Source organism: Ranitomeya variabilis, chromosome 8, assembly GCF_051348905.1.
Source record: "Ranitomeya variabilis isolate aRanVar5 chromosome 8, aRanVar5.hap1, whole genome shotgun sequence".
Lineage (NCBI taxonomy): Eukaryota > Metazoa > Chordata > Amphibia > Anura > Dendrobatidae > Ranitomeya > Ranitomeya variabilis.
In genome coordinates, this window is record NC_135239.1 from 54,284,800 (window position 1) to 54,299,897 (window position 15,098).

General features: G+C 43.0%; 2 protein-coding genes across 2 annotated transcripts in view; one reads left to right on the top strand and one right to left on the bottom strand.

Moving 5' to 3' along the window:
- Positions 1-1,084: 1,084 nt before the first annotated feature.
- BCAR3 (BCAR3 adaptor protein, NSP family member) overlaps positions 1,085-15,098 on the top strand; it is a 209,177-nt gene continuing 195,163 nt past the window's right edge. Inside the window, exons 1-2 of the mRNA XM_077276399.1 lie at positions 1,085-1,156; positions 3,587-3,649. The gene's annotated coding sequence lies outside the window, so the exon portion shown is untranslated. The remainder of the gene's footprint in view (positions 1,157-3,586; positions 3,650-15,098) is intronic.
- The window catches only part of LOC143787554 (protein kinase C delta type-like), a 44,165-nt gene continuing 32,193 nt past the window's right edge, over positions 3,127-15,098 (bottom strand). The window contains exons 2-8 of the mRNA XM_077276403.1: positions 12,122-12,396; positions 10,608-10,699; positions 10,029-10,091; positions 9,262-9,400; positions 6,826-6,969; positions 6,361-6,486; positions 3,127-3,764 (exon numbers count right to left, since the gene is read on the bottom strand). Coding sequence (XP_077132518.1) covers positions 3,699-3,764; positions 6,361-6,486; positions 6,826-6,969; positions 9,262-9,400; positions 10,029-10,091; positions 10,608-10,699; positions 12,122-12,396 — 905 coding nt within the window. The 3' untranslated portion in view covers positions 3,127-3,698. The remainder of the gene's footprint in view (positions 3,765-6,360; positions 6,487-6,825; positions 6,970-9,261; positions 9,401-10,028; positions 10,092-10,607; positions 10,700-12,121; positions 12,397-15,098) is intronic.

Here is a 15,098-nt window from a genome sequence, read left to right on the forward strand (position 1 = left end):
GTAACTGTCACGTGACCGCGACGTCATCGCGGTCATGTGACCGCAACGTCATCGCAGGTCCTTCACACACAGCATCCCTAGGAACGGAAGCGGTAGCATGCACCGCTGAGAGGCGGGAAGACTCCGGGGCCATCAGAAGGTGAGTATATCACTATTTTTAATTTTAATTCTTTTTTTTTAAACAATTATATGGTGCCCAGTCTGTGGAGGAAAGTGTCCTCTCCTCCACCCTGGGTACCAACCGCACATGATCTGCTTACTTCCCGTATGGTGGGTATAGCCCCATGCGGGAAGTAAGCAGATCAATGCATTCCTACGTGTGCGGAATCCCTGCGTTTCCGCAAATTTAATGAACATGCTGCGTTTTTTTCTGGAATGCAATTCCACTCAGGAAAACAGTGCAGCATGTGCACAAAAAATGCGGATTGCATTCTATTATGTAGGATGCTTAATGTATGCGTTTTTTTCGCGGTTTTTATAACGAAAAACCGCGAAAAAAATGCGAAAAATCTGCTACGTGTGCACACAGCCTTATACTCCACACCTTTCTTCAGAATGGCTGTTCCCTAATCTGCTTTTACATGTTTTTCCATAACTCCCATGGAAATCAATGAAGAGGACCACTAATATTCACGGCCATCTCTCTATACATTGGAATTGGCGTGCACCTAGCGGACAGTGATGACTTATCCTGTGGATGGGCATTAACTATTTATGGTGGAAATACCCTTTTATTAGGCTGTTTAATGAGTACTGTAAAGGGGTTTTCTATGAGTCAAAAAATTCTTATCCTGAAAACGTTTTGTGTTGAACATTATTTCAGTGCATTTTCTCTTGCTTTGATGTTCTTTCTGGCCCCATTATCGGGGACACATGCCACTCCTTGGCTCTCAGGCTTGTGGCCATGTTGCCAGTTCAGCGTACTACTATTATAACTTTACCTTGTGGCGTCCTGTTCCCACCATCTTTATCCTGCCACTGTACCTCCTTGTTCTGTACGGCCAACGACACCTCCTTTTCCATCTCTATCCTCCGGATCCATCTCTTGCTGCACTAATCTATTCTATCCCATTACATCCCCTTGCTCCAGGTCACCTTTCCATATGTGATGGGCTGGAGGCTCCTGAGATGGTGCTCGGTGTGGAGCTCCTGTGGGGTAAGTACAGTGACTATGGAATATGGCGTCCTCTACATGATCTGTGCCCTGCAGGGACATTAGTGGGGGAGACTACACTTGGGTTACAGTCGCTGATGGCGTCGGCCCTATCCCATGTACTACATGTGATGGATGATGTGGGGCATGATGGGGCAGTGACACCAGTCTGGGAAAGCCATATGACAGATGCCATAACATCACTGTCATCACGTGACCCAACTCCACAAAGTATCGGATTAACCCTTAATTCCCCGCCATTTGTCACAATCACTACAGCCGTCCAACATTATAATAAAAGAATATAAAGAAGACGCAGACACAATGAGTGGGGTTTATTAATTTTTATTGTTATCTATTATATTATTTAGTTTAATTTAATGTGATCATCCAGCGCCATTTATAGGATTTACTGCATAAAGAGTATGTGACCCAGAGGAAGGCGAAACAACCCCATGTGTGGGGAAAAATTCCTTCCTGACTCCATGTCCTGGCGATCGGCTAATCCCTGGGTCACTGCAGTGTCAGCGCTGGATGGGCCCTGTCACCCCTGTACATGGGGTGTTATATACTTATCTAATACTTATATTTCTACCTTATCTTTATCTCTAGGCTATATAAAGCTTATGTATAACTAAGGGGGCACTTACACTGGGCGATTATCTATACTTGGCTTTTTTTATTTATTTTTTTTAAATATAACTATCCTTTCTTACCTATATTTATCTATTCTTATCCTTACTTATCTATACTTAGCTTTTTTTTAATTTTTTTTTTTATTTTAAATATACGGGGCCTATCATTTCTTAGCTATATTTACCTATACTTATCCTTACTTATCTTCTTTTTTTATTTTTATTTTAAGGGTATGTGCACACGTTCAGGTTTTTTCGCATTTTTTTCGCGATAAAAACGCTATAAAAACTCATTAAAAACGCATACATTATGCATCCTATCATTTAGAATGCATTCTGCATGTTTTGTGCACATGGTGCGTTTTTTTCCGCGAAAAAAACGCATCGCGGTAAAAAAAGCAGTATGTTCATTAATTTTGCGTTTTTTTTCGCGTTTTTCCCGCTATTCTATGCATTGGGGAAAAACGCACAAAAAAACGCGTCAAAATCGCGGTAGAAACGCGGTAAAATCGCATGCGGATTTCTGGCAGAAATGTCCGGTTTTTGTCAGGAAAATTTCTGCCAGAAATCCTGACGTGTGCACATAGCCTAAATATACGGGGCCTATCATTTCTTAGCTATATTTACCTATACTTATCCTTACTTATCTATACGTATCTTTTTTTTTTTTTTTTTAAATATACGGGGCCTATCTTTTCTTAGCTATATTTATCTATACTTATCCTTACTTATCTATACTTATATTTTTTTTAATTTTTTTTATTTTAAATATACGGGGCCTATCATTTCTTAGCTATATTTACCTATACTTATCTATACTTATCTATTTTTTTTATTTTATATATACGGGGCCTATCATTTTTTAGCTATATTTACCTATACTTATCCTTACTTATCTATACTTATCTTCTTTTTATTTTTTTTTATTTTAAATATACGGGGCCTATCATTTCTTAGCTATATTTACCTATACTTATCCTTACTTATCTATACTTATCTTCTCTTTTTTTATTTTAACTATACGGGGCCTATCATTTCTTAGCTATATTTACCTATAGTTATCCTTACTTATCTATACTTATATATTTTTTTTTTTTTTTTAAATATACGGGCCTATCATTTCTTAGCTATATTTACCTATACTTATCCTTACTTATCTATACTTATCTTCTTTTTTTTTTTTTTTTTTTAAATATACGGGGCCTATCATTTCTTAGCTATATTTACCTATACTTATCCTTACTTATCTATACTTATATATATTTTTTTTTTTTTTAAATATACGGGCCTATCATTTCTTAGCTATATTTACCTATACTTATCCTTACTTATCTATACTTATCTTTTTTTTTTTTTTAAATTTTAAATATACAGGGCCTATCATTTCTTAGCTATATTTACCTATAGTTATCTTTTTTTTTTTCTTTTTTTTTATTCTAAATATACGGGGCCTATCATTTCTTAGCTATATTTACCCATACTTATCTATACTTATCTTTTTTTATTTTTTTTTTATTTTAAATATGCGGGGCCTATCATTTCTTAGCTATATTTACCTATACTTATCCTTACTTATCTATACTTATCTTTTTTTTTTTTTTTTTTTTTTATTAAAGACTAAACATACCTATCCTTTCTTACCTATATTTGTCTATTCTTATACATTCTTAGAAATACTTACCTAGAATTATTATTTTTACCTATACTTAGACTTATCTTTTCTCTTTTTTTATTAGACTAAATATACCTATCCTTTGTTATAATTACCTATACTTATCACTTAGTTATATTTTTGTAGGTCCCTGATGGTGTTGGACATCCGATGCTCTGGTCTTCTCGGCGTGGTCTTCTGGAAGCTCAGGTACGCAGCTTGCTCTGGTGTTATTGAGCCGGTGTCTTGTTGAGGGTTTTCAGTTGAAAAATGGAAACCCTCCGAACAGCTTAAAAGCACGGACCCTGGGATTAGGCTTAGTTGGCTATAGAAAAAAATGCAGAAAAAAGTCATGGTGAACTTAGTGACTAATCAAACAGTTTTGACTTTAAGTATTGAAAATAATAGTTCAATATTAAAAGGAGCCTGTCACCAGGTTAGTACCATATGAGGTAAGGCCAGTACCTTTCAGCCCTGATATACAGCATTCTAATATGCTGTATACATGCCCCCAACCCAACCTGCAAGACAAGCAAGACCTTTTATAATATTCACCTACGGGAGGTCAGGTCCGATGTGCATCGCTGTCTTGGTCCAATGGCTCCCTTCTTCTTGCAATGCCGTCCTCTTTCTTGCTTCGTGTGGATGATGCGTCCTTCGTCATCCACAGTGTCCCCGGTATCACACTCCTGCGCAGGCGTACTTCTCTCAGCCCTGTGAAGGGCCGATCAATGTCCTGCAGTGCGCATGCACCAGGAAAGTTCAAAGAGCTCCGCCGCATGCACACTGCAGGACTTTACTCTGCCCCCTGGTCATAAGTACGTTTGCTCAGGAGCGCAATTCCGGGGATATTGTGTGGCTGATATAGGACACGTCATCCACATGAAGCAAGAAGGGGAACGGCATCACTAGAAGAAGGGAGGCACCGGACCTACACCAGTGATGCCCATCGAACCCGAACGCCCTGTAGGGGAGTATGTAAAAGGTCTTTTTCTTGTCTTGCATGTTGGAATGGGGGCAGATATACAACACATTAGAATGATGTATATCAGGGCTGAAATGTCTCATATGGGACAAACCTGGTGACAGGTTCCCTTTAAAGGAACGTTTTCAAATGTGAATATAATATCTTAGAGACAAAACCAGCACCATGAGCATTGCAGCTGACGTCTGGTCACTTCAATGAGCTGCAGCGCCACTAATCATCTCTATGGCCGGTCACATTTCTGTCTCATCATACATAGGATGCAGAATTATGTGCAGGTAACAGGCAATAGCCCAAGTATGGTGAGAACGACAAGTGTTTATATCAGTACAATCTGTACTTATCACTTCAGCTCTGAACACTTTCACCTGTTTACAGACTCTTTCCGAATTGAAAAAAAAAATAGGAAGACCAAAAGGAGGAGTCACCGAGCCGCAGGTTACTTATTGCAGGAAAAAAATGTCAGGACAAAGAGGTCTCTATAAAGTAAAAACACCTTTATTATCTAGTACGGTAAGTGGCGTCACAGAAGGCGCTCACACACAACATGAATAAGGAAAATATTATATAAAAAGTAATAATCAAACATCATGGAAACACAGCGGCAGTTGGTATATAGGAAAGATACCTCTTTGTCCTGATACTTATTTCCTGCAATAAGTGACCTGCGTCTCAGTGTCTCCTCCTTTTGGTCTTCCTTGTTTTCCGAGTGGTTTTTCCATTCTTTGTCCACACCAGTATACACTGGTATTTTTTTACTGTAATACATTTTGTTCTTCCTGGTGTCTCTCGTTCTCTTGTACCTATAGGTCTTTCTGAATTGGCCTAGCTCCATCAGTTCTGTTTTTTGACAAAAATGTGTTCCTATTTTTTGTTTTATTTTTCATCTGGTGTAAATTAGCAGTGGAGACTATAAAAAGGAGAAATGTCATTTAAAAATGTAAATTAATCTTTAGAATCACTTCCAGGTCTGCATGAAAAATATAAAAATCTTATGAACTGCTCCTTATGGAGGGCTCATGTAAAAAAATGTTTTACCAAGGGCGGTCTTCTCTAGCTCCAGCTACAGACGGCTATGCAATGCTTTGTCTGATTAAAGGGAATCTGTTACCCCCAAAAATCGTATATGAGCTAAGGCCACCAGCATCAGGGGCTTATCTACAGCATTCTGTAATACTGTAGATAAGCCCCCGAAGTAACCTGAAAGGTAAGAAAAACAGGTTATATTATGCTCACCCAGGGGCGGTCCTGGTTAATTTCGGGTCTGATGGGTGCGGCGCCTCCTATCTTTATACGATGACGTCCTCTTCTTGTCTTCCTGCCGCGGCTTCGGCGCAGGTGTACTTTGTGTGCCCTGTTGAGGGCAGAGCAAAGTACTGCAGTGCGCAGGCGCCAGGAAAGGTCAGAGAGGCCCAGCAGTACTTCGCTCTGCCCTCAACAGGAGCCGCGGCAGAAAGACAAGAAGAGGACGTCATCGAATGAAGATAGGAGACCCTGGACCCGGACCGCGACACCTATCGGACCCGAAACGAAAAGGGACCGCCCCTGGGTGAGTATAATATAACCTGTTTTTCTTACCTTTCAGGTTACATCGGGGGCTTATCTCATCATTACAGAATGCTGTAGATAAGCCCCTGATGCCGGTGGCCTTAGCTCATATACGATTTTTGGGGGTGACAGGTACAAGCCATTTAAAGGGAATCTAACAGAACTTATAACTAGTTAATTATTTGCATGTAACCCTCAAAAGGGCCTGAAAGAAGAACAATCCTATAGACTAGACATACACTGCTAAGAGATTACATTGTCTAATAACGCGAGCCAAATTATTTTCCAACCCTGACACTAAACATAATGTATCACAGAACCAAAAGCGTAGACGATTGTGGGAGAGAATCTTATTCAGATCCATGGGAGAATTCTGCCCATTACTTACTACAGGGATGTGCGGTGGGGCCATCCTAAGGGCTTCCACAGAGACCCAATCAATTCGCTGGAAGAAGAGGTGTTGTCGGATCTCACCATGGACTCCTAGTCGCTGGACAGGATCTTGCTGCAGGAGCTGAAAAGGAGAAATGTATTTAGGATTTAGTGAGTGAACCCTGTGATCTGACCAGGAAAGATTATACACAGTGATCACTTCTTTCTGATTGTTGCTCTCCATGACGCGTTGTGTGCTGTGATGGTATATGATAGTGATATTTAGTGATGAGGGGGTGCAAGCGAAGGATCTCTACTTCTCTTATCCATAATTGGACATTGTAAATGTGGTTTACGAGGTTGAGGATTGGGAGAAGATGTCTGTGTAAGACTGTGTTCAGTACAATTACAGCCTCCGGGTCAGGGACTACTAACATTGTATGACCCCAATACTAGACCCTTATACCGGGAACATACTGACCTGTTCAATGATGTCCTTGGCGCCGGAGGAGGACTCATCAAACACTGCCGGATCGTAGGTAGTAAAACTGGTCAGCATCTGGTATATGATGACTCCAAGCGAGAACCAGTCGACTCCGGCGTAATACTCCTGCATGTCCAGGATCTGCCATAGAGCAGCATTATTAGTAGTGCCACCTCCTGTCACCGCACGTATATGTCACTCATTATGTGATCCTACAGTAATGGCAGTAAGTCTTACTACTCAGTCAGAGGCACAAAGGATCTTCCATAATTATGCTCCATAAATGAACTTATAAACTATACTAACAGAGTGAATGTAATATATATGGGTGTGACGGCGCACACAACGCTCGGCTCAGTGTGTTACCGGCTCACACTGTAACCCCTTCATACCAAGAGATTGTCAGTTTTTTGTTTTAGCATTTTCCTTCTTTCAAGAGCCATAACTTTTTTATTTTTCCGTCCACATAACTATATGAGGGCTTGTTTTGTGAAGGACGAGTTGTACTTGACATCATTCGTTTTATCATGTGATGCACTTACATTTTTTTTATTTACCATGTTCATTATGTGATAAAACTGACAATATGATTATCCAGGTCAGTGAAATTACTCATTCCAAAAATGTATATATTTTTTTATTTAAGTGGTGAAAAAGAAAATCTTAGATTTGTAAAAAAAAAAAAAACAACCTTTACTTGTGTTGCCATTTTCTGAGATCATGATCATGTCATGGGCCCATTGATGGGAGTATGGAAAAACGCACACCCCCGCCTGCACATGTTAAATGCCATTGTCTGAGATTGACAGCAGGATTTAACAGGTTAACAGACTTAGACAGAGCAGTGTCACCCCCACAGCTGATAAAGGCACATGATGGCTCATTAAATCACCCATCATCTGCCGGAAAAGATGAAGGCTCTGCGGGTGAGCCCGCATGAAAGCAGAGACACAACATATATCCGGCATGTCCGCCATATGCCATGAAGGGGTTAAGGAGCTGTCTGTGGCATTATGGCTGATAGTATTGAGGTGGCGGCTGGCCTTGTCTAATATACACAGAGCAGCTTGGTCCGATGTACTAGATACAACTGATGCGTGTTATGTAATAAATGTAATAAATGCACATAAAATAACACATTTTCCTGTATCATCATTACACATTTTATTAACCCTTTAGGACATCTATGGTCCGGATAACTCAGCATTACACCTGGTCGGCCATAGTTCACTGTCCATGTAGACATGTAGCCTGGGAAGAGTAGGAGGCTCTGGTCCTCCCATTTGGTGATTGTGGGGTACATAGCAGTGAAGCCCCCGGAGGTCACACATTTCTCACCTTTTCTGGGGATGGGTGATATTTATAATGAAAATCATTTATAGGGGGTTTCTAATACTTTATATTGATGAGCAGAACAGATCATCAATATAAGAATGGTGGGAGCCAACACCCGGCAGTCCCACTGATTAGCTGTTATCACCTCCGCCGGTGGTATAACCAATACACAGGCGTCACAGCTCCCTACACTGGTTAGTGGCCATTGCTGGTACTACAGATTAGTCCCTACTGAAATGAACACGGTCTGATCTGCAGTCCTCAGTACTGACCACTAAACAGTACAGAGGTGCGATGTTCTGCTCTGGTTGCTTCTGTAAGAACAGCTAATCAGTGGGATCGGACCCCCAATGATTTTATATTGATGAACGCGCATAAATAAAGCTAATCAATGTGAAATTACCTGAAAAACCTTTTACCGTATTTTCCGCTTTGTAAGACGCACTTTATTTCCCCAAAATTTGGGGGGGAAATGTGAGTGCGTCTAACAAAGCGGATATACCGCTTACCATTACAGGCTGGGATGAGGGGGTGTCCGCCGCCGCTATCGCCCGCCTCCGCTGTCGTCCGCCGCCGCTGCCGGGGTTGTCCGCTGCTGCCCCGGGTGATGCTGGAGGCTCCGGTGCTGCGGGGGGCTCTGGCGACATTTTGTGAAAGACCAGAGCCCCCCGGCAGTTCGTCCATGCGTTCCAGTATGACTAATTCCGGGAAAATGGCCACCGGAATCTCGGGAGATGAGATTTCAGCGCTGAGATCTCATCTCTCGAGATTCCGGCGGCCATTTTCCCGGAGTCACAGGAGCTCCCCTGCAGACCCCTCATCCCAGCTTGCAGCACAGGAGCCCCCCTGCAGCACAGGAGCCCCCTGCAGCAATGCTCCACTCCTGCCTCCAGCAACGAGCCTGGGACCCTGATCCACCACAGCCACAACCCCTGGTAAGTAATAAGACGCATGGATTATAAGACGCCCCACCAATTTATTAAAAAAAAGTTTTTTCCTATTTTTCTCCTCAAAATTTGGGGTGCGTCTTATAATCCGGAGCGTCTTACAAAGCGAAAAATACGGTATATACAAAAAATAAAAACATTCTATTCTCACCTCAGGAGCCATGTCACCTATTGTTCCAGCGAATCCGGTGGCTGTTTGGTCTAAGTGCATGTTGTCAAGTGCTAGACCGTAATCCGTGATCTTAATATGGCCCGTCTCAGCCACCAGGATGTTCTCGGGCTTTAGGTCTCTGTAAGAAAAAGAAAAATAACCTGAGTATAAAGTAAGTGTTCTTCTTCTATCTGTGGTCACATGATGACAGATGGGAATAAACCGCTTTTCTCTTCCTGCTGTACTTTGCTCATCTGAGATGACTCCATTACTATGTCCCCTACCTGCGCACTGTAGGGATCACTGTATGACATGTGACGGCCGCTCATCTGCAGCTTCCTGTCTGTGACACCAGACAGGACGACTAGACCCCAGGTACAGCGCATCATTCTGTCACTGGGTGACAAAGCATCAGATTGCACTCGGACCAATGTTATTCTATGGGGCCGTGTACATGTCTGATTGTTTCCGATCGCAACATGCCCGAGTTGGATCAGATTATCGGATCATGCTTCAATATGCAAGTCAATGAGTCCATGGAAAACATCACACTACACTCGGATGACATCTGAGTGCAGTCTGATTGCAGAAGATGGAGACTTTTTTTTCCCATCTTCTCCTCATCCGAAAAAATGAAATCACACTGTGATCACTCTGATCAAATTCTGTTCAGAGTTTAATCAACGTGCGATTTGGATAATCGTCCGGATTCTCTTAGATGAGAGAATATACGCTGGTGTGACCCGGCCTAGCACTGACTAGATTACCTGTGGATGACGCCTCTTGAATGGAGGAACTGGATCCCACACACCAGTTCGGCGGTATAGAATCTGACAAAGAGAAAATGAATAAGTATCAGATCCCATAGAGAGGAAACCTGGGAATCATATCAGTCATTAGAAGCATTATTCTATATTATTCCTCTTAACTTAGAGGGTTTTATAAAAGGGTTGTCCGGTCTCAGAAGAAAAGTCTGCAGTCACTGTATATGACCGCCGAATCGTGACGGTGTAAGAAGTGCACACTATCAGTACTGCAGTCTCGAGAAGGTAGGAATGAATGAATGAATGAATGAATGAGTGTATGAAAATTACATATTGGCGATTATGTTCTGACTGTACCCTGCACGTCTCTCAATTCTTTACTACTGAGAGAAGCCGGGTGAGACTAGTCAGCACGTGACCACAAATGTGCAAATTGTACACAGGATCGCCCACCTGATTGGGGAACACAGGGAAGTCGTGACCGTGTGCGCATTGCCCCCTGTCACAATCTGGCAGTCTGCAGTTATGTACAGTGACTGATGACTTTTCTTCTGAGATCGGACAACTCCTTTAACACATTACCTGGCACTGGCGATGTCTAGTGGCCCATTCCTTTCTAGAAGTTGGTGAAAGTCCCCACAGCGCATGTACTCCATTCCAAAGAAAATATTAATCTGTAATATGGAACATTTGCATTTATTATACACTAAAGACAAATACAGATTTTACTACTTAAAGGGGTTTTCTATCCAAGAAAGTTAAATGAAAGCATATTGCTGTGATATGTAGTCACTCATTGAATGAAAAAGGTGTTTTAACTGCTGGGACCCCTAAAATTCTAAACAATTATGTAGAATACTAGATTGTGGCCCGATTCTAACGCATTGGGTATTCTAGAATATGTATGTCCACGTAGTATATTGCCCAGTGACGTAGTATACAGCAGAGCCACATAGTACATTGCCCAGCCACGTAGTATATTGCCCAGTGACGTAGTATATTGCCCAGTGACGTAGTATATTGCCCAGTGACGTAGTATACAGCACTGAGCCACGTAGTATATTGCCCAGTGACGTAGTATACAGCACAGAGCCACGTAGTATATTGCCCAGCCATGTAGTATATTGCCCAGCCACGTAGTATATTGCCCAGCCACGTAGTATACAGCACAGAGCCACGTAGTATACAGCACAGAGCCACGTAGTATATTGCCCAGTGACGTAGTATATTGCCCAGCCACGTAATATACAGCACAGAGCAACGTAGTATATTGCCCAGCCACGTAGTATATTGCCCAGCCACGTAGTATACAGCACAGAGCCACTTAGTATATTGCCCAGCCACGTAGTATATTGCCCAGTGACGTAGTATACAGCACAGAGCCACGTAGTGTATTGCCCAGCCACATAGTATATTGCCCAGTGACGTAGTATACAGCACAGAGCCACGTAGTATATTGCAAAGCCACGTAGTATATTGCCCAGCCACGTATGACAGGTTAAAAAAATAAACATATACTCACTTTCCGCAGGAGCGTTGTAGCTGGTTTTACCATAATCATAAACACCCCGAGAATAAAGGTAACATAATATGTAAGAGCCGTAAAACCTCAAAAACACTAGCAAGCTGGCTATTGTTTTCAATCCAACCTCAAAAAAATGGATAACTATTAGAGCCACTTTGTTCTGCACATTAATACCTCCTACATCACATCTGTAAAGTTTGTCCCTGGCAGAGGTATTGCCCATTGAGCAGTGAGGCTTGTAGTGCAGCGACAATTGATAAAGGGGTTTTTCACTCTTATAATGAGCCCATCCTCAGAATATGTCATTAAAGGGAACCTGTCACTACCCCCAGGGCCTACTAAGGTAAAAGAGCCACCTTCAGCAGCACTAAGGCTGCATTCTGTGGAGGTGGCTCTAAGGTCCAATCAGCTGTTACCGTCTCCTCTAAAAGCCGGATGTGAGCAGTGTACGGAGCACACAAGGTTTAGTGGTCACTCCTGGGTCCTGCAGGACAGCTCCCATTCAGATGAACAGGTTACCAACATCAGAGAAGTGGCCAAATCTTATAGCGCTAAGTAGTCACAATGATACCTTGGTCTGAAATGCGAAGGCTGAGTGGACGAGGAAGGGGCTTCCAGATGCCAGCTGCAGAACTCGCCTCTCCACCATCACATCCAGCCTATCCCCTCCGGCCAGCAGGGCTGTTTTGTCGATGATCTTCACTGCAAATTCTTTGCGGGTTAAAGTATCTTCCGCCATCAGGACCCTTCCAAAGCTTCCAACTCCGATCTCATGGTGGAATAATAATCTATCCTTGATGGAATGAGAGATTATGCTGGAGCAGGATGGCCAAACACCGCTGCTTCCTACCAGGGGGGATGAATGGGAAATGTCAGAATAAATCTAACATTTACAGGACATTATTCACACTGAGGAAATCTTCTGTTCTAAGTAAAGCTTGTTCTTCATTTCATAAATTGTGTTAAAGCGAAGCTGTCACCAGGTTTGGCCAATATGAGATATGACACCACCATTCAGGGCTGATATACAGCCTTCTATAATGCGATATATCTGCCTCAACCTGACCCGTGAGACAAGAAAAAGACCTTTTATTAGTCCCACCTGCGGGGCGGTCCGGTCTGAGGGGTGTCGATGTTCTTGGTCCGGCACCTCCCATCTTCCTACGATCCTTGTCCTCCTTCTTGCTTCGCATGGATGACGTATCCCTGCGTCATCCACAGTCTTCTCGGCATAGCGCTCCTGTGCAGTCATACTTCTCTGCCAGATTGAGCGCAGAATAAAGTATTTCAGTGCGCAGGTGCCGGGAAAAGACAAAGAACCTTGACGTATGCTCACTGCAGTACTTCGCTCTCCACTCAAAAGGGCTGAGAAGTATGACTGCACAGGAGCGCGATGCCGAGGAAACTGTGCGGATGATGCAAGGACGTGTCATCCACACAAAGCAAGGAGGACGGCGATCATAAGAAGATGGGAGGCGTTGGATTAAGAACATTGTCACCGTTTGGACCGGACCGCCCTGCAGGTGAGTATAATAAAAGGTCTTTTTCTCTTACAGGTCGGGTTGAGGGCAGATATACCGCACTATAGAATACTGTATATCATCCCTAAAAGGTGGTGGCCGTATCTCACACAGGCCAAACTTGGTGACAGGATCCCTTTAATGGATTTTATTAATAAGCAACTTAGTATTCATGTAATTAATCTTATACGGTTCTGTCTGTTAAAGAGAACCTGTCACCCCCAAAATCGAAGATGAGCTAAGCCCACCGGCATCAGGGGCTTATCTACAGCATTCTGGATTTTACCTGGACATTCGATTTACAGTGAATTTAGTCTCAGCTAATTCGATTTCCTTTACTAAGCTCTCAGGTACTGGGGTATGGAAAGACTCCCGAAGCATAATATGCAGGAAAAAATACCCAGAAAATTAATACTCCCCTCACAGCTCCACTTTTCTGCTCTTTGTCATCCACAAGGTCCTTGGCGCTGCTCCTTACTGCCAGCATGCGCTGATGGAACCCGGTCATCTTCACACTAGGCCGGGACTTCTGTCCGTGACTAGGCCTGTGAATTCCCTGCTCATCCAAAGAGATGTCCTGGGGCCTACTTGCAGCTGGAAGTCCCTTGCTAGAGTCATGAAGCAAGTCATGATGTTACGACATGTGCCACAGCCTTACAACGAGTACTGTAGACCAGGACTTCCAGACTCAGGGACACCCAGGGTCTACTCCCAGCCTAGTGTGAAGATGCCTGAGGTTTCAGGGCACAGTGATGGTAAGTAGAGGTGTTGAGGACCGTAAGGGGGACAACAAGCAGCAGAGACATTAGTTTTTTAACCTTCGGCCGACTCTGTACAGTTCAACAAAAATTGTGGAAACTATTTTACTGAATTCCTTAGGAGCAAACTACAAAAAATATGGAAAAGAATAGTGATGTTTGTAAAATTGATCTTCACTTGAATACATTTTCCTGACTCTACTTATCACCTATCTTACTCTGGGACTCTCATGATCACTAGAAAAGGACCCCTGCAGTCGTCCATTGACGAGGGTTTTTGTATATGATAGTGGTGAAACATGCATATTGCTATTTTCAACTCAAAATTTATGGGATTGATGGAAACAGCAAAGTGCTACAGTATTGTGCTGGCAGCTCTAGATGGGAGATCTGAAAAGGTGTTTAAAGGGATCCTGTCAGCAGGATTGTGCACAGTAACCTACACACAGTGTCAGGTTGGCGCCGTTATACTGATTAGGCCGAGGTCACTCTTGTGAGTGCAATGTGAGAAACCGGCGCGAGTTTCTCGCCTCAATACCCAGCACTGCTTCCGGCACTTGGGACTGGAGTGTGCGGCTGCATGGATTTCTATACAGCTGAACACTCCGGTCCCAAGTGCCGGCAGCAGTGCCAGGAATTGAGGTGAGGGTCTCGCATTGCACTTGCAAGTGTGACCCCGGCCTTACAATGATACCTTGGGCGATGTGGTTGTTCTTTAATCTGTATTTTCAGTTTTGTGTTAATGAGATTCTCATGCCCTAAGGTGTGTTTGGTGTATATGGTGTCTGATAATATATTAATAATGCCGACTGCTGACAGGTCACTGATCCCTCACTGACCTGCCCACTAGTTTGCATATTGAATATCTGTATATACATAAAAAGTGCTTCTGCAGGAAGGTGCCGGCCGTACCACCTGCACTGCAGCATAATCGCATGTTTACTGTGACACGAATACATTTTATTCATGTTATTCAGCTTGGAGAAAAAAAAAAAATTTGAAAATGGCACTTGCTGCACCTGCGCAGTAGCAGCTACCGGTGTATATAGAGATCCGATAGCTGCTATTGTGCAGGCCCCGGCGGCGCAATCTAGCTGGAGAAGATAGAAAAGATTTCCTCCTCCAAGATAGTGACGCCAGCGCCTGCGCAATAGCAGCTATGGAATCTATACATACTGATAGCTGCTATTGTGCAGGCATGGCGGGTGCCATTTTCAAATTGACTTGCATCTGGAGGGGCATCTAAACGGGCATCTGGACGAATGCTACA